The 19,644-nt window shown below is 46.9% G+C and overlaps 1 protein-coding gene across 1 annotated transcript in view; it reads right to left on the bottom strand.

The window, feature by feature from the left end:
- LOC139422612 (unconventional myosin-XV-like) overlaps positions 1 to 19,644 on the bottom strand; it is a 188,449-nt gene that overhangs the window by 21,773 nt on the left and 147,032 nt on the right. The window contains exons 42-48 of the mRNA XM_071173758.1: positions 11,756 to 11,871; positions 11,042 to 11,177; positions 6,817 to 6,932; positions 5,267 to 5,385; positions 4,283 to 4,424; positions 1,748 to 1,859; positions 1,586 to 1,660 (exon numbers count right to left, since the gene is read on the bottom strand). Of these exons, the coding sequence (XP_071029859.1) occupies positions 1,586 to 1,660; positions 1,748 to 1,859; positions 4,283 to 4,424; positions 5,267 to 5,385; positions 6,817 to 6,932; positions 11,042 to 11,177; positions 11,756 to 11,871 (816 nt within the window). The remainder of the gene's footprint in view (positions 1 to 1,585; positions 1,661 to 1,747; positions 1,860 to 4,282; positions 4,425 to 5,266; positions 5,386 to 6,816; positions 6,933 to 11,041; positions 11,178 to 11,755; positions 11,872 to 19,644) is intronic.

Below are 19,644 nucleotides of genomic sequence, written 5' to 3'. Positions count from 1 at the left end.
ACTCTATGTACTATATATACTGTACCAAGAAAGATTCACCACACCAAACCACCAGCCTCCACACACAGAGAAAGATGAACAAAGTATTCATGTACTATATATACTGTACCAGATCTACCGTAGTCTACATGTACTATATATACTGTACCAGATCTACCGTAGTCTACATGTCCTATATATACTGTACCAGATCTACCGTAGTCTACATGTCCTATATATACTGTACCAGATCTACCGTAGTCTACATGTCCTATATATACTGTACCAGATCTACCGTAGTCTACATGTCCTATATATACTGTACCAGATCTACCGTAGTCTACATGTACTATATATACTGTACCAGATCTACCGTAGTCTACATGTCCTATATATACTGTACCAGATCTACCGTAGTCTACATGTCCTATATATACTGTACCAGATCTACCGTAGTCTACATGTCCTATATATACTGTATATATACTGACAGTTTAAGAAGGGGCAAGACAGACAGACAGACAGACTGTTCACAGTCAGGAAACATGTCTGAGACCTCCAGACTTTAGCTCAGTGGGACTAGACAGTCCCAACAACAGCCCAGTCTGAATCCAGACTTTAGCTCAGTGGGACTAGACAGTCCCAACAACAGCCCAGTCTGAATCCAGACTTTAGCTCAGTGGGACTAGACAGTCCCAACAACAGCCCAATCTGAATCCAGACTTTAGCTCAGTGGGACTAGACAGTCCCAACAACAGCCCAGTCTGAATCCAGACTTTAGCTCAGTGGGACTAGACAGTCCCAACAACAGCCCAGTCTGAATATAGACTTTAGCTCAGTGGGACTAGACAGTCCCAACAACAGCCCAGTCTGAATCCAGACTTTAGCTCAGTGGGACTATACAGTCCCAACAACAGCCCAGTCTGAATCCAGACTTTAGCTCAGTGGGACTAGACAGTCCCAACAACAGCCCAGTCTGAATATAGACTTTAGCTCAGTGGGACTAGACAGTCCCAACAACAGCCCAGTCTGAATATAGACTTTAGCTCAGTGGGACTAGACAGTCCCAACAACAGCCCAGTCTGAATCCAGACTTTAGCTCAGTGGGACTAGACAGTCCCAACAACAGCCCAGTCTGAATCCAGACTTTAGCTCAGTGGGATTAGACAGTCCCAACAACAGCCCAGTCTGAATCCAGACTTTAGCTCAGTGGGACTAGACAGTCCCAACAACAGCCCAGTCTGAATCCAGACTTTAGCTCAGTGGGACTAGACAGTCCCAACAACAGCCCAGTCTGAATCCAGACTTTAGCTCAGTGGGATTAGACAGTCCCAACAACAGCCCAGTCTGAATATAGACTTTAGCTCAGTGGGACTAGACAGTCCCAACAACAGCCCAGTCTGAATATAGACTTTAGCTCAGTGGGACTAGACAGTCCCAACAACAGCCCAGTCTGAATCCAGACTTTAGCTCAGTGGGACTAGACAGTCCCAACAACAGCCCAGTCTGAATCCTAGTTGTTTCCTCACACAGCAACCAGAACACAACCAAACACGACGGGGTGTTAGTCACATGCAGGTCAACCACACACACAGGCCCCACCCACCAAACTCAGGAGTATCTCTCTTTAGTTCCTCCAGCAACATGACCTTCTTCCTGACGATGCAGCCGTAGCATCGGCCTACACCACACAATACAATGAGCAACACAGCTAACACAATGGGGACGTGTGTGTAGCTGTGTGTGTGTGTATGTCTGTGTGTCTCACCCTCCTCCAGCCCCTCCACGCTGTGTAATCTGATGATGTCTCCCTTGTGGAAGCTGAGCAGAGTTCTGTCCTCTGTGATGTAGTTCCTCACTGCGACCACATACTCAGAGTCCTGGGGAAAAAACATCCCATTTGTCCAAATCAATCTGGACGCAGAAAAAGGGTGATAATGTGTCCATCCTTTCTATCAGGTTGTAGAGTGAAGCCTGGAGTCCTGTTGAATGAACACAATCACTTTCCTACCTGTCTCACCCTCTAACCTGTCTCACCCTCTAACCTGTTTCACCCTCTAACCGGTTTCACCTCTCACCCTCTAACCTGTCTCACCCTCTAACCTGTTTCACCTGTCTCACCCTCTAACCTGTTTCACCCTCTAACCGGTTTCACCTGTCTCACCCTCTAACCTGTTTCACCCTCTAACCTGTCTCACCCTCTAACCTGTTTCACCCTCTAACCTGTTTCACCCTCTAACCGGTTTCACCTCTCACCCTCTAACCTGTCTCACCCTCTAACCTGTTTCACCTGTCTCACCCTATAACCTGTTTCACCCTCTAACCGGTTTCACCTGTCTCACCCTTTAACCTGTCTCACCCTCTAACCTGTTGCAACCTCTAACCTGTTTCACCCTCTAACCTGTCTCACCCTCCAACCTGTTTCACCCTCCAACCTGTCTCACTCTCTAACCAGTCTCACCCTCTAATCTGTCTCACCCTCTAACCTGTCTCACCCTCTAACCTGTCTCACCCTCTAACCTGTTTCACCTGTCTCACCCTCTAACCTGTTTCACCCTCTAACCTGTCTCACCCTCCAACCTGTTTCACCCTCCAACCTGTCTCACCCTATATCCTGTTATACACTCTAACCTGTCTCACCCTCTAACCTGTTTCACCCTCTAACCTGTTTCACCCTCTAACCTGTTTCACCTGTCTCACCCTCTAACCTGTCTCACTCTCTATCCGGTTATACACTCTAACCTGTCTCACCCTGTAACCTGTCTCACCCTCTCACCTGTCTCACCCTCTCACCTGTTATACACTCTAACCTGTCTCACCCTCTAACCTGTCTAACCCTCTAACCTATTTCACGTCTCACCCTCTAGCCTGTTTCACCCTCTAACCTGTCTAACCCTCTAACCTGTCTAACCCTCTAACGTGTCTCACCCTCTAACCTGTCTCACCCTCTAACCTGTCTAACCCTCTAACCTATTTCACGTCTCACCCTCTAGCCTGTTTCACCCTCTAAGCTGTCTAACCCTCTAACCTGTCTAACCCTCTAACCTGTCTCACCCTCTAGCCTGTTTCACCCTCTAACCTGTCTAACCCTCTAAACTGTCTCACCCTCTAGCCTGTCTAACCCTCTAACCTGTCTCACCCTATAGTCTGTTTCACCCTAAAACCTGTCTCACCCTCTAACCTGTCTCACCCTCTAACCTGTTATAACATCTAACCTGTCTCACCCTCTAACCTGTTTCACCCTCTAACCTGTTTCACCCTCTAACCTGTTTCACCTGTCTCAGCCTCTAACCTGTCTCACTCTCTATCCGGTTATACACTCTAACCTGTCTCACCCTGTAACCTGTCTCACCCTCTCACCTGTCTCACCCTCTCACCTGTTATACACTCTAATCTATCTCACCCTCTAACCTATTTCACGTCTCACCCTCTAGCCTGTTTCCCCCTCTAACCTGTTTCCCCCTCTAACCTGTCTCACCCTCTAACCTGTTATAACATCTAACCTGTCTCACCCCCTAAACTGTCTCACCATCTACCTGTCTCACCCTCTACCTGTTTTACACTACCTGTCTCACCCTCTAACCTGTCTCCCCCTCTAACCTGTTTCACCCTCCAACCTGTCTCACCCTCTAACCTGTCTCACCCTCCAACCTGTCTCACCCTCTAACCTGTCTCACCCTCTTGTCTGTTTCACCCTCTTGTCTGTTTCACCCTCTAACCTGTCTCACCCTCTAACCTGTCTCACCTTCTAACCTGACTCACCTTCTAACCTGTCTCACCCTCTAACCTGTCTCACCTTCTAACCTGACTCCCCCTCTAACCTGTCTCACCCTCTAACCTGTTATAACATCTAACCTGTCTCACCCCCTAAACTGTCTCACCATCTACCTGTCTCACCCTCTACCTGTTTTACACTACCTGTCTCACCCTCTAACCTGTCTCCCCCTCTAACCTGTTTCACCCTCCAACCTGTCTCACCCTCTAACCTGTTTCACCCTCTTGTCTGTTTCACCCTCTAACCTGTCTCACCCTCTAACCTGTCTCACCTTCTAACCTGACTCACCTTCTAACCTGTCTCACCCTCTAACCTGTCTCACCTTCTAACCTGACTCACCTTCTAACCTGTCTCACCCTCTAACCTGTCTCACCCTCTAACCTGTCTAACCCTCTAACCCATCTCACCCTCTAACCAGTCTCACCCTCTAACCTATCTAACCTGTCTCACCCTCTAACCTGTCTAACCTGTCTCACCCTCTAACCTGTCTAACCTGTCTCACCCTCTAACCTGTCTAACCTGTCTCACCTTCTTCAGTTCTGTGATGAAGTAGTCCACCATGTGTTTAACCTGTGGAGCCTTGGCGGAGAACAGAATCAGCTTCTCGTTGGTCAGGTTAAACTCCAACATGTTCTTAGATGGAATGGACACAAACAGGATGTCCGCGTAACTATGGAAACAAAAACAGAAACAAACAGATCTTTACCTTGTCAGCTTGGGGATTCGATCCAGCAACCTTTCGGGTTACTGGCCCAATACTCTAACCACTAGGCTACCTGCGGCCCCGTGTGTGTGTGTGTGTGTGTGTGTGTGTGTGTGTGTGTGTGTGTGTGTGTGTGTGTGTGTGTGTGTGTGTGTGTGTGTGTGTGTGTGTGTGTGTGTGTGTGTGTGTGTGTGTGTGTGTGTGTGTGTGTGTGTGTGTGTTCAGTTTGTTATATCTGGAGTACTTCTCCTGTCCTATTCGGTGTCCTGTGTGAATTTAAGTGTGCTCTCTCTAATTCTCTCTTTCTTTCTCTCTCGGAGGACCTGAGCCCTAGGACCTTGCCTCAGGACTACCTGACATGATGACTCCTTGCTGTCCTCAGTCCACCTGGCCGTGCTGCTGCTCCGGTTTCAACTGTTCTGCCTTATTATTATTTGACCATGCTGGTCAATTATGAACATTTGAACATCTTGGCCATGTTCTGTTATAATCTCCACCCAGCACAGCCAGAAGAGGACTGGCCACCCCTCATAGCCTGGTTCCTCTCTAGGTTTCTTCCTAGGTTTTGGCCTTTCTAGGGAGTTTTTCCTAGCCACTGTGCTTCTACACCTGCATTGCTTGCTGTTTGGGGTTTTAGGCTGGGTTTCTGTACAGCACTTTGAGATATCAGCTGATGTACGAAGGGCTATATAAATACATTTGATTTGATTTTTGATTTGATTTGTGTGTGTGTGTGTGTTAATGTGTGTGTGTGTGTGTGTGTGTGTGTGTGTGTGTGTGTGTGTGTGTGTGTGTGTGTGTGTGTGTACCTGTAAGGGTGTAGCACTCTGAAGTAGTCTGGGACAACAGCGCTGCTTCTCACCATCTTCAGCAGCTTGATGCCTCGATGAGACACAGAGACCACCTGCACCCCAGTACCCACACTGCCCTGCAACACACACACTCTGTCAACATCAACAGGCTCACACACACACACAGTTATGAGACCACCTGCACCCCAGTACCCACACTGCCCTGCAACACACACACTCTGTCAACATCCACAGGCTCACACACACACACACACAGTTATGAGACCACCTGCACCCCAGTACCCACACTGCCCTGCAACACACACACTCTGTCAACACACACAGTTATGTAGCGTCCTCAACCCAACACCTAGCGACCTCACCCCAACACCTAGAGACCTCACCCCAACACCTAGCGTCCTCAACCCAACACCTAGCGTCCTCAACCCAACACTTAACGACCTCAACCCAACACCTAGCGATCTCAACCCAGCACCTAGCGACCTCAACCCAACACCTAGCGTCCTCAACCCAACACCTAGCGTCCCCAACCCAACACCTAGCGTCCCCAACCCAACACTTAACGATCTCAACCCAACACCTAGCGATCTCAACCCAACACCTAGCGACCTCTACCCAACACCTAGCGACCTCTACCCAACACCTAGCGACCTCTACCCAACACCTAGCGACCTCTACCCAACACCTAGCGACGTCTACCCAACACCTAGCGACCTCAACCCAACACCTAGCGACCTCAACCCAACACCTAGCGACCTCAACCCAAACACCTAGCGACCTCAACCCAAACACCTAGCGACCTCAACCCAACACCTAGCGACCTCAACCCAACACCTAGCGACCTCAACCCAAACACCTAGCGACCTCAACCCAAACACCTAGCGACCTCAACCCAAACACCTAGCGACCTCTACCCAAACACCTAGCGACCTCAACCCAACACCTAGCGACCTCAACCCAACACCTAGCGACCTCAACCCAACACCTAGCGACCTCAACCCAACACCTAGCGACCTCACCCCAACACCTAGCGACCTCAACCCAACACCTAGCGACCTCAACTTAACACCTAGCGACCTCAACCCAACACCTAGCGACCTCACCCCAACACCTAGCGACCTCAACCCAACACCTAGCGACCTCAACCCAACACCTAGCGACCTCAACCCAACACCTAGCGACCTCAACCCAACACCTAGCGATCTCAACCCAACACCTAGCGACCTCAACCCAACACCTAGCGACCACAACCCAACACCTAGCGACCTCAACCCAACACCTAGCGACCTCAACCCAACACCTAGCGACCTCAACCCAACACCTAGCGACCTCAACCCAACACCTAGCGACCTCAACCCAACACCTAGCGACCTCAACCCAACACCTAGCGACCTCAACCCAACACCTAGCGACCTCTACCCAACACCTAGCGACGTCCAATGTGTAATGTGTTGTGTTGACAGTCGCTGGACCCGGGTAGGAGTACTGGGTGGAGCTACCCCAGATATAGCTACGGTATATAGGCTCACACACAGAGACACACTCACCGAGGCAGGGAAGAGTCGTGAGAAATATATTTCCCAGGAGTCTCTGGCCATCGTCACGATCTTCTTCTTCACACTCTCATCCTGTGTGGCTCCATCCTGACCCACCTGGTGCTCCACTACACACACACACAGTCACACAGTCACACAGACAGACAGACAGACAGACAGACAGACAGACAGACAGACAGACACTGAGTAATGATGGTTCTAATAGTTTGTGGTGTTTTATGGGGTTTGATGGTGTTTTGTGGTGGGTTGTGGTGTTATGTGGTAGGTTGTGATGTTGTGTGGTGGGTCGTGGTGTTTTGTGGTGGGTTGTAGTGTTGTGTGGTGGGTTGTGGTGTTATGTGGTGGCTCGTGGTGTTGTATGGTGGGTTGTGGTGTTATGTGGTGGGTTGTGGTGTTGTGTGGTGGGTTGTGGTGTTGTGTGGTGGGTTGTGGTGTTGTGTGGTGGGTTGTAGTGTTGTGTGGTGGGTTGTGGTGTTGTATGGTGGGTTGTGGTGTAGTGTGGTGGGTTGTGGTGTTGTGTGGTGGGTTGTGGTGTGGGTTGTAGTGTTGTGTGGTGGGTTGTGGTGTTGTGTGGTGGTTTGTGGTGTTATGTTGTGGGTTGTGGTGTTGTGTGGTGGGTTGTGGTGTAGTGTGGTGGGTTGTGGTGTTGTGTGGTGGGTTGTGGTGTTGTGTGGTGGGTTGTGGTGTTGTGTGGTGGGTTGTGGTGTTGTGTGGTGGTTCAAATCAAATCAAATTTTATTTGTCACATTCACATGGTTAGCAGATGTTAATGCGAGTGTAGCGAAATGCTTGTGCTTCTAGTTCCGACAATGCAGTAATAACCAACAAGTAATCTAACTAACAATTCCAAAACTACTGTCTTATACACAGTGTAAGGGGATAAAGAATATGTAAATAAAGATATATGGATGAGTGATGGTACAGAGCAGCATAGGCAAGATACAGTAGATGGTATCGAGTACAGTATATACATATGAGATGAGTATGTAAACAAAGTGGCATAGTTAAAGTGGCTAGTGATACATGTATTACATAAGGATGTAGTAGATGATATAGAGTACAGTATGTACATATGAGATGAATAATGTAGGGTATGTAAACATATTAGGTAGCATTGTTTAAAGTGGCTAGTGATATATTTTACATCATTTCCCATCAATTCCCATTATTAAAGTGGCTGGAGTTGAGTCAGTGTGTTGGCAGCAGCCACTCAATGTTAGTGGTGGCTGTTTAACAGTCTGATGGCCTTGAGATAGAAGCTGTTTTTCAGTCTCTCGGTCCCAGCTTTGATGCACCTGTACTGACCTCGCCTTCTGGATGATAGCGGGGTGAACAGGCAGTGGCTCGGGTGGTTGTTGTCCTTGATGATCTTTATGGCCTTCCTGTAACATCGGGTGGTGTAGGTGTCCTGGAGGGCAGGTAGTTTTCCCCCGGTGATGCGTTGTGCAGACCTCACTACCCTCTGGAGAGCCTTACGGTTGTGGGCGGAGCAGTTGCCGTACCAGGCGGTGATACAGCCCGACAGGATGCTCTCGATTGTGCATCTGTAGAAGTTTGTGAGTGCTTTTGGTGACATGCCGAATTTCTTCAGCCTCCTGAGGTTGAAGAGGCGCTGCTGCGTCTTCTTCACGATGCTGTCTGTGTGAGTGGACCAATTCAGTTGGTCTGTGATGTGTATGCCGAGGAACTTAAAACTTACTACCCTGTCCACTACTGTTCCATCGATGTGGATAGGGGGGTGTTCCCTCTGCTGTTTCCTGAAGTCCACAATCATCTCCTTAGTTTTGTTGACGTTGAGTGTGAGGTTATTTTCCTGACACCACACTCCAAGGGCCCTCACCTCCTCCCTGTAAGCCGTCTCGTCGTTGTTGGTAATCAAGCCTACCACTGTTGTGTCGTCCGCAAACTTGATGATTGAGTTGGAGGCGTGCGTGGCCACGCAGTCGTGGGTGAACAGGGAGTACAGGAGAGGGCTCAGAACGCACCCTTGTGGGGCCCCAGTGTTGAGGATCAGCGGGGTGGAGATGTTGTTGCCTACCCTCACCACCTGGGGGCGGCCCGTCAGGAAGTCCAGTACCCTGTTGCACAGGGCGGGGTCGAGACCCAGGGTCTCGAGCTTGATGACGAGCTTGGAGGGTACTATGGTGTTGAATGCCGAGCTGTAGTCGATGAACAGCATTCTCACATAGGTATTCCTCTTGTCCAGATGGGTTAGAGCAGTGTGCAGTGTGGTTGAGATTGCATCGTCTGTGGACCTATGTGGGCGGTAAGCAAATTGGAGTGGGTCTAGGGTGTCAGGTAGGGTGGAGGTGATATGGTCCTTGACTAGTCTCTCAAAGCACTTCATGATGACGGAAGTGAGTGCTACGGGGCGGTAGTCGTTTAGCTCAGTTACCTTAGCTTTCTTGGGAACAGGAACAATGGTGGCCCTCTTGAAGCATGTGGGAACAGCAGACTTGTATAGGGATTGATTGAATATGTCCGTAAACACACCGGCCAGCTGGTCTGCGCATGCTCTGAGGATGCGGCTGGGGATGCCGCCTGCAGCCTTGCGAGGGTTAACACGTTTAAATGTTTTACTCACCTCGGCTGCAGTGAAGGAGAGTCCGCATGTTTTCGTTGCAGGCCGTGTCAGTGGCACTGTATTGTCCTCAAAGCGGGCAAAAAAGTTATTTAGTCTGCCTGGGAGCAAGACATCCTGGTCCGTGACTGGGCTGGTTTTCTTCTTGTAGTCCGTGATTGACTGTAGACCCTGCCACATACCTCTTGTGTCTGAGCCGTTGAATTGAGATTCTACTTTGTCTCTATACTGACGCTTAGCTTGTTTGATAGCCTTGCGGAGGGAATAGCTGCACTGTTTGTATTCGGTCATGTTACCAGTCACCTTGCCCTGATTAAAAGCAGTGGTTCGCGCTTTCAGTTTCACGCGAATGCTGCCATCAATCCACGGTTTCTGGTTAGGGAATGTTTTAATCGTTGCTATGGGAACGACATCTTCAACGCACGTTCTAATGAACTCGCACACCGAATCAGCGTATTCGTCAATGTTGTTATCTGACGCAATACGAAACATATCCCAGTCCACGTGATGGAAGCAGTCTTGGAGTGTGGAATCAGCTTGGTCAGACCAGCGTTGGACAGACCTCAGCGTGGGAGCTTCTTGTTTTAGTTTCTGTCTGTAGGCAGGGATCAGCAAAATGGAGTCGTGGTCAGCTTTTCCGAAAGGAAGGCGGGGCAGGGCCTTATATGCGTCGTGGAAGTTAGAATAACAATGATCCAAGGTTTTTCCAGCCCTGGTTGCGCAATCGATATGTTGATACAATTTAGGGAGTCTTGTTTTCAGATTAGCCTTGTTAAAATCCCCAGCTACAATGACTGCAGCCTCTGGTTTGTGGTGTTATGTGGTGGGTTGTGGTGTTGTGTGGTGGGTTGTGGTGTTGTGTGGTGGCTTGTGGTGTTTTGTGGTGGGTTGTGGTGTTATGTGGTGGGTTGTCGTGTTGTGTGGTGGGTTGTGGTGTTATGTGGTGGGTTGTGGTGTTATGTGGTGGGTTGTGGTGTTGTGTGGTGGGTTGTGGTGTGGTGTTGTGTGGTGTGGTGGGTTGTAGTGTTGTGTGGTGGGTTGTGGTGTTGTGTGGTGGGTTGTGGTGTTGTGTGGTGTTATATGGTGGGTTGTGGTGTTGTGTGGTGGGTTGTGGTGTTGCGTGGTGGGTTGGGGTGTTGTGTGGTGGGTTGTGGTGTTGTGTGGTGGGTTGTGGTGTTGTGTGGTGTTATATGGTGGGTTGTGGTGTTGTGTGGTTGGTTGTGGTGGGTTGTGGTATTGTGTGGTGGGTTGTGGTGTTGTGTGGTGGGTTGTGGTGTTGTGTGGTGGGTTGTGGTGTTGTGTGGTTGGTTGTGGTGGGTTGTGGTGTTGTGTGGTGGGTTGTGGTGTTGTGTGGTGGGTTGTGGTGGGTTGTGGTGTTGCGTGGTGGGTTGGGGTGTTGTGTGGTGGGTTGTGGTGTTGTGTGGTGGGTTGTGGTGTTGTGTGGTTGGTTGTGGTGGGTTGTGGTATTGTGTGGTGGGTTGTGGTGTTGTGTGGTGGGTTGTGGTGTTGTGTGGTGGGTTGTGGTGTTGTGTGGTGGGTTGTGGTGTTGTGTGGTGGGTTGTGGTGGGTTGTAGTGGTTTGATGGTGTTTGGTTTTGTTTTGATGGTGTTTTGTGGTGGTTCTAATGGTTGGTACCAAACATAGCCTTCATCTTGGTCCTCTCCTCCTGAGTGATGCGGATGCAGGCCTCTGAGAAGGTGTCGTGGACTATCTGTCTGAACAGCAGCTCCAGCAACAGAGGAGTGTTGAAGTTGTCTTTAGGGTAGAACACCTGCAGTACCACACCATCAACATAGACAATATCAAGACTTGGAATGAGCTCATTGGTTGGACAAACAATTATTTGACTTGTTCCTAATTGTCTTGAAGGATCATGACTGATTGTGACTGATTGATACCTTCCTCAGGTAAATCTCCCAGGGTGTGTTAGTGTGTGGGCCCCTCCTTCCTCTGGTAAATCTCTCAGGGTGTGTTAGTGTGTGTACCTCTTCCCTCAGGTAAATCTCTCAGGGTGTGTTAGTGTGTGGGCCCCTCCTTCCTCAGGTAAATCTCCCAGGGTGTGTTAGTGTGTGGGCCCCTCCTTCCTCAGGTAAATCTCTCAGGGTGTGTTAGTGTGTGGGCCCCTCCTTCCTCAGGTAAATCTCTCAGGGTGTGTTAGTGTGTGTGTACCTCTTCCCTCAGATAAATCTCTCAGGGTGTGTTAGTGTGTGTACCTCTTTCCTCAGGTAAATCCTCCAGGGTGTGTTAGTGTGTGGGCCCCTCCTTCCTCAGGTAAATCTCTCAGGGTGTGTTAGTGTGTGGGCCCCTCCTTCCTCAGGTAAATCTCCCAGGGTGTGTTAGTGTGTGTACCTCTTTCCTCAGGTAAATCCTCCAGGGTGTGTTAGTGTAAGTGTAGTGCTCTTCACTGCTCCTGTGGTGTAGCTGGGTCTGGCTGGTCTCTTCCTCTACAGGCAACTCTCTGGACACTATAAACACACACACACACACACACACATAAACACACACACACAAGAACACTGAATGGTTTTCATTCAACAATGAAAATTGTCTGGTTCAGTTCAGGACTGATTCTAGTTATGGTCTGGTTCAGGTCTGGATCTATTTCAGGTTTGGATCTAGTTCAGGACTGGTTCTAGTTGAGGTCTGGATTTGGTTCAGGTCTGGGTCTGGCCAGACCTGAACTATAACCAGACCTGAACTACAACCAGACCTAAACTATAACCAGACCTAAACTATAACCAGACCTGAACTATAACCAGACCTGAACTACAACTAGGCCTGAACTAGAACCAGCCAGACCTGCACTAGAACCAGACCTAGGTTGTAGTTCAGGTCTGGTTGTAGTTCAGGTTATAGTTCAGGTCTGGTTGCAGATCAGGTCTGGTTCTAGTTCATGTCTGGTTGTAGTTCAGGTCTGGTTGTAGTTCAGGTCTGGTTGTAGTTCAGGTCTGGTTATAGTTCAGGTCTGGTTATAGTTCAGGTCTGGTTATAGTTCAGGTCTGGTTATAGTTCAGGTCTGGTTATAGTTCAGGTCTGGTTATAGTTCAGGTCTGGTTGTAGTTCAGGTCTGGTTATAGTTCATGTCTGGTTGTAGTTCAGGTCAGGTTATAGTTCAGGTCTGGTTATAGTTCAGGTCTGGTTATAGTTCAGGTCTGGTTGTAGTTCAGGTCTGGTTATAGTTCAGGTCTGGTTATAGTTCAGGTCTGGTTGTAGTTCAGGTCTGGTTATAGTTCAGGTCTGGTTGTAGTTCAGGTCTGGTTATAGTTCAGGTCTGGTTGTAGTTCAGGTCTGGTTATAGTTCAGGTCTGGTTGTAGTTCAGGTATGGTTATAGTTCAGGTCTGGTTGTAGTTCAGGTTATAGTTCAGGTCTGGTTATAGTTCAGGTCTGGTTGTAGTTCAGGTCTGGTTGTAGTTCAGGTTATAGTTCAGGTCTGGTTATAGTTCAGGTCTGGTTGTAGTTCAGGTCTGGTTGTAGTTCAGGTCTGGTTATAGTTCAGGTCTGGTTATAGATCAGGTCAGGTTATAGTTCAGGTCTGGTTGTAGTTCAGGTCTGGTTATAGTTCAGGTTATAGTTCAGGTCTGGTTATAGTTCAGGTCTGCTTCTATTTCAGGTCTGGTTATAGTTCAGGTCAGGTTCTAGTTCAGGTTATAGTTCAGGTCTGGTTATAGTTCAGGTCTGGTTGTAGTTCAGGTTGTAGTTCAGGTCTGGTTATAGTTCAGGTCTGCTTATAGTTCAGGTCTGGTTATAGTTCAGGTTATAGATCAGGTCAGGTTATAGTTCAGGTCTGGTTATAGTTCAGGTTATAGATCAGGTCAGGTTATAGTTCAGGTCTGGTTGTAGTTCAGTTCTGGTTATAGTTCAGGTCTGGTTGTAGTTCAGGTCTGGTTGTAGTTCAGGTCTGGTTATAGTTCAGGTCTGGTTGTAGTTCAGGTCTGGTTGTAGTTCAGGTCTGGTTGTAGTTCAGGTTATAGATCAGGTCAGGTTATAGTTCAGGTCTGGTTGTAGTTCAGTTCTGGTTGTAGTTTAGGTCTGGTTATAGTTCAGGTCTGGTTGTAGTTCAGGTCTGGTTGTAGTTCAGGTCTGGTTGTAGTTCAGGTTATAGTTCAGGTCAGGTTATAGTTCATGTCTGGTTGTAGTTTAGGTCAGGTTATAGTTCAGGTCTGGTTGTAGTTCAGGTCTGGTTGTAGTTTAGGTCAGGTTCTAGTTCAGGTCATAGTTCAGGTTATAGTGCAGGTCTGGTTGTAGTTCAGGTTATAGTTCAGGTCAGGTTATAGTTCAGGTCTGGTTCTAGTTCAGGTCATAGTTCAGGTTATAGTGCAGGTCTGGTTGTAGTTCAGGTTATAGTTCAGGTCTGGTAGTAGTTCAGGTGTGGTTGTAGTTCAGGTTGTAGTTCAGGTCTGGTTAAGTTCAGGTCTGGTTCTAGTTCAGGTTATAGATCAGGTCAGGTTATAGTTCAGGTCTGGTTGTAGTTCAGGTGTGGTTGTAGTTCAGGTTGTAGTTCAGGTCTGGTTATAGTTCAGGTCTGGTTCTAGTTCAGGTTATAGATCAGGTCAGGTTATAGTTCAGGTCTGGTTGTAGTTCAGGTGTGGTTGTAGTTCAGGTTGTAGTTCAGGTCAGGTTATAGTTCAGGTCTGGTTGTAGTTCAGGTCTGGTTATAGTTCAGGTCTGGTTGTAGTTCAGGTCTGGTCATAGTTCAGGTCCTTTTATAGTTCAGATCTGGTTATAGTTCAGGTCTGTTTGTAGTTCAGGTTATAGTTCAGGTCTGGTTGTAGTTCAGGTCTGGTTATAGTTCAGGTCTGGTTGTAGTTCAGGTCTGGTTGTAGTTCAGGTCTGGTTATAGTTCAGTTCTGGTTATAGTTCAGGTCTGGTTATAGTTCAGGTCTGGTTATAGTTCAGGTCTGGTTGTAGTTCAGGTTATAGTTCAGGTCTGGTTATAGTTCAGGTCTGGTTATAGTTCAGGTCTGGTTGTAGTTCAGGTCTGGTTGTAGTTCAGGTTATAGTTCAGGTCTGGTTATAGTTCAGGTCTGGTTGTAGTTCAGGTCTGGTTATAGTTCAGGTCTGGTTATGGTTCAGGTCTGGTTATAGTTCAGGTCTGGTTATAGTACAGGTCTGGTTGTAGTTCAGGTTATAGTTCAGGTCAGGTTATAGTTCAGGTCTGGTTATAGTACAGGTCTGGTTGTAGTTCAGGTTGTAGTTCAGGTCTGGTTATAGTTCAGGTCTGGTTATAGTTCAGGTCTGGTTATAGTTCAGGTCTGGTTGTAGTTCAGGTGAGGTTGTAGTTCAGGTCTGGTTATAGTACAGGTCTGGTTGTAGTTCAGGTTGTAGTTCAGGTCTGGTTGTAGTTCAGGTCTGGTTATAGTTCAGGTCTGGTTGTAGTTCAGGTGAGGTTGTAGTTCAGGTCTGGTTGTAGTTCAGGTCTGGTTATAGATCAGGTCTGGTTGTAGTTCAGGTCTGGTTATAGTTCAGGTCTGGTTATGGTTCAGGTCTGGTTATAGTTCAGGTCTGGTTATAGTACAGGTCTGGTTGTAGTTCAGGTTATAGTTCAGGTCAGGTTATAGTTCAGGTCTGGTTATAGTACAGGTCTGGTTGTAGTTCAGGTTGTAGTTCAGGTCTGGTTATAGTTCAGGTCTGGTTCTAGTTCAGGTCATAGTTCAGGTTATAGTGCAGGTCTGGTTGTAGTTCAGGTTATAGTTCAGGTCTGGTTATAGTTCAGGTCTGGTTGTAGTTCAGGTGTGGTTGTAGTTCAGGTTGTAGTTCAGGTCTGGTTATAGTTCAGGTTATAGATCAGGTCAGGTTATAGTTCAGGTCTGGTTGTAGTTCAGGTGTGGTTGTAGTTCAGGTTGTAGTTCAGGTCTGGTTATAGTTCAGGTCTGGTTCTAGTTCAGGTTATAGATCAGGTCTGGTTGTAGTTCAGGTCTGGTTGTAGTTCAGGTCTGGTTGTAGTTCAGGTCCTTTTATAGTTCAGATCTGGTTATAGTTCAGGTCTGTTTGTAGTTCAGGTTATAGTTCAGGTCTGGTTGTAGTTCAGGTCTGGTTATAGTTCAGGTCTGGTTGTAGTTCAGGTCTGGTTGTAGTTCAGGTCTGGTTATAGTTCAGGTCTGGTTGTAGTTCAGGTCTGGTTATAGTTCAGGTCTGGTTGTAGTTCAGGTCTGGTTATAGTTCAGGTCTGGTTGTAGTTCAGGTTATAGTTCAGGTCTGGTTGTAGTTCAGGTCTGGTTGTAGTTCAGGTTATAGTTCAGGTCTGGTTGTAGTTCAGGTCTGGTTGTAGTTCAGGTTATAGTTCAGGTCTGGTTGTAGTTCAGGTCTGGTTATAGTTCAGGTCTGGTTATAGTTCAGGTCTGGTTGTAGTTCAGGTCTGGTTGTAGTTCAGGTTATAGTTCAGGTCTGGTTGTAGTTCAGGTCTGGTTATAGTTCAGGTCTGGTTATAGTTCAGGTCTGGTTGTAGTTCAGGTCTGTTTGTAGTTCAGGTTATAGTTCAGTTCTGGTTATAGTTCAGGTCTGGTTATAGTTCAGGTCTGGTTATAGTTCAGGTCTGGTTGTAGTTCAGGTCTGGTTGTAGTTCAGGTTATAGTTCAGGTCTGGTTGTAGTTCAGTTCTGGTTGTAGTTCAGGTCTGGTTGTAGTTCAGGTTATAGTTCAGGTCTGGTTATAGTTCAGGTCTGGTTATAGTTCAGGTCTGGTTGTAGTTCAGGTCTGGTTGTAGTTCAGGTTATAGTTCAGGTCTGGTTGTAGTTCAGGTCTGGTTATAGTTCAGTTCTGGTTATAGTTCAGGTCTGGTTGTAGTTCAGGTCTGTTTGTAGTTCAGGTTATAGTTCAGTTCTGGTTATAGTTCAGGTCTGGTTATAGTTCAGGTCTGGTTATAGTTCAGGTCTGGTTGTAGTTCAGGTCTGGTTGTAGTTCAGGTTATAGTTCAGGTCTGGTTGTAGTTCAGTTCTGGTTGTAGTTCAGGTCTGGTTGTAGTTCAGGTTATAGTTCAGGTCTGGTTATAGTTCAGGTCTGGTTATAGTTCAGGTCTGGTTGTAGTTCAGGTCTGGTTGTAGTTCAGGTTATAGTTCAGGTCTGGTTGTAGTTCAGGTCTGGTTGTAGTTCAGGTCTGGTTATAGTTCAGGTCTGGTTATAGTTCAGGTTATAGTTCAGGTCTGGTTATAGTTCAGGTTATAGTTCAGGTCTGGTTGTAGTTCAGGTCTGGTTGTAGTTCAGGTTGTAGTTCAAGTCTGGTTGTAGTTCAGGTCTGGTTATAGTTCAGGTCTGGTTATAGTTCAGGTCTGGTTATAGTTCAGGTCTGGTTGTAGTTCAGGTCTGGTTGTAGTTCAGGTTATAGTTCAGGTCTGGTTATAGTTCAGGTCTGGTTATAGTTCAGGTTATAGTTCAGGTCTGGTTATAGTTCAGGTCTGGTTATAGTTCAGGTCTGGTTATAGTTCAGGTCTGGTTGTAGTTCAGGTCTGGTTGTAGTTCAGGTTATAGTTCAGGTCTGGTTGTAGTTCAGGTTATAGTTCAGGTCTGGTTGTAGTTCAGGTTATAGTTCAGGTCTGGTTGTAGTTCAGGTCTGGTTGTAGTTCAGGTTATAGTTCAGGTCAGGTTATAGTTCAGGTCTGGTTATAGTTCAGGTCTGGTTGTAGTTCAGGTCTGGTTGTAGTTCAGGTTGTAGTTCAGGTCTGGTTGTAGTTCAGGTTATAGTTCAGGTCTGGTTGTAGTTCAGGTCTGGTTGTAGTTCAGGTTATAGTTCAGGTCTGGTTGTAGTTCAGGTCTGGTTGTAGTTCAGGTTATAGTTCAGGTCTGGTTGTAGTTCAGGTCTGGTTATAGTTCAGGTCTGGTTATAGTTCAGGTGAGGTTGTAGTTCAGGTGAGGTTGTAGTTCAGGTCTGGTTGTAGTTCAGGTCTGGTTGTAGTTCAGGTGAGGTTGTAGTTCAGGTCTGGTTGTAGTTCAGGTGAGGTTGTAGTTCAGGTCTGGTTGAAGTTCAGGTTATAGTTCAGGTCTGGTTATAGTTCAGGTCTGGTTCTAGTTCAGGTCTGGTTATAGTTCAGGTCTGGTTATAGTTCAGGTCTGGTTATAGTTCAGGTCTGGTTGTAGTTCAGGTCTGGTTCTAGTTCAGGTCTGGTTGTAGTTCAGGTCTGGTTATAGTTCAGGTCTGGTTCTAGTTCAGGTCTGGTTATAGTTCGGGTCTGGTTGTAGTTCAGGTCTGGTTCTAGTTCAGGTCTGGTTATAGTTCAGGTGAGGTTATAGTTCAGGTCTGGTTGTAGTTCAGGTTATAGTTCAGGTCTTGTTGTAGTTCAGGTGAGGTTATAGTTCAGGTCTGGTTGTAGTTCAGGTTATAGTTCAGGTCTGGTTGTAGTTCAGGTCTGGTTATAGTTCAGGTCTGGTTATAGTTCAGGTCTGGTTGTAGTTCAGGTCTGGTTCTAGTTCAGGTGAGGTTATAGTTCAGGTCTGGTTGTAGTTCAGGTTATAGTTCAGGTCTGGTTGTAGTTCAGGTGAGGTTATAGTTCAGGTCTGGTTGTAGTTCAGGTTATAGTTTAGGTCTGGTTATAGTTCAGGTCAGGTTGTAGTTCAGGTCTGGTTGTAGTTCAGGTCTGGTTGTAGTTCAGGTCTGGTTATAGTTCAGGTCTGGTTGTAGTTCAGGTCTGGTTATAGTTCTGGTCTGGTTGTAGTTCAGGTCTGGTTATAGTTCTGGTCTGGTTGTAGTTCAGGTGAGGTTATAGTTCAGGTCTGGTTGTAGTTCAGGTTATAGTTCAGGTCTGGTTGTAGTTCAGGTCTGGTTATAGTTCAGGTCTGGTTATAGTTCAGGTCTGGTTATAGTTCAGGTCTGGTTGTAGTTCAGGTCTGGTTATAGTTCAGGTCTGGTTATAGTTCTGGTTATAGTTCAGGTCTGGTTATAGTTCAGGTCTGGTTATAGTTCAGGTTATAGTTCAGGTCTGGTTATAGTTCAGGTCTGGTTATAGTTCAGGTCTGGTTATAGTTCAGGTCTGGTTATAGTTCGGGTCTGGTTGTAGTTCAGGTCTGGTTATAGTTCTGGTCTGGTTGTAGTTCAGGTGAGGTTATAGTTCAGGTCTGGTTGTAGTTCAGGTTATAGTTCAGGTCTGGTTGTAGTTCAGGTCTGGTTATAGTTCAGGTCTGGTTATAGTTCAGGTCTGGTTATAGTTCAGGTCTGGTTGTAGTTCAGGTCTGGTTATAGTTCAGGTCTGGTTATAGTTCTGGTTATAGTTCAGGTCTGGTTATAGTTCAGGTCTGGTTATAGTTCAGGTTATAGTTCAGGTCTGGTTATAGTTCAGGTCTGGTTATAGTTCGGGTCTGGTTGTAGTTCAGGTCTGGTTGTAGTTCAGGTCTGGTTATAGTTCAGGTCTGGTTATAGTTCTGGTTATAGTTCAGGTCTGGTTATAGTTCAGGTCTGGTTATAGTTCAGGTCTGGTTATAGTTCAAGTCTGGTTATAGTTCAGGTCTGGTTGTAGTTCAGGTCTGGTTGTAGTTCAGGTCTGGTTATAGTTCAGGTCTGGTTATAGTTCAGGTTATAGTTCAAGTCTGGTTATAGTTCAGGTCTGGTTATAGTTCAGGTCTGGTTATAGTTCAGGTCTGGTTGTAGTTCAGGTCTGGTTATAGTTCAGGTCTGGTTATAGTTCAGGTCTGGTTGTAGTTCAGGTCTGGTTGTAGTTCAGGTCTGGTTGTAGTTCAGGTCTGGTTATAGTTCAGGTTATAGTTCAAGTCTGGTTATAGTTCAGGTCTGGTTATAGTTCAGGTCAGGTTATAGTTCAGGTCTGGTTGTAGTTCAGGTCTGGTTGTAGTTCAGGTCTGGTTATAGTTCAGGTCTGGTTATAGTTCAGGTCTGGTTGTAGTTCAGGTTATAGTTCAGGTCAGGTTATAGTTCAGGTCTGGTTGTAGTTCAGGTCTGGTTGTAGTTCAGGTCTGGTTGTAGTTCAGGTCTGGTTATAGTTCAGGTCTGGTTGTAGTTCAGGTCTGGTTGTAGTTCAGGTTATAGTTCAGGTCTGGTTGCAGATCAGGTCTGGTTCTAGTTCATGTCTGGTTGTAGTTCAGGTCTGGTTGTAGTTCAGGTCTGGTTGTAGTTCAGGTCTGGTTATAGTTCAGGTCTGGTTATAGTTCAGGTCTGGTTATAGTTCAGGTCTGGTTATAGTTCAGGTCTGGTTATAGTTCAGGTCTGGTTATAGTTCAGGTCTGGTTGTAGTTCAGGTCTGGTTATAGTTCATGTCTGGTTGTAGTTCAGGTCAGGTTATAGTTCAGGTCTGGTTATA

This window comes from Oncorhynchus clarkii, chromosome 12, assembly GCF_045791955.1.
Source record: "Oncorhynchus clarkii lewisi isolate Uvic-CL-2024 chromosome 12, UVic_Ocla_1.0, whole genome shotgun sequence".
In the NCBI taxonomy this organism is placed as follows: domain Eukaryota; kingdom Metazoa; phylum Chordata; class Actinopteri; order Salmoniformes; family Salmonidae; genus Oncorhynchus; species Oncorhynchus clarkii.
The sequence above is the reverse complement of the archived record's forward strand: the minus strand, read 5'-3'. Positions and strand labels throughout refer to the sequence as shown.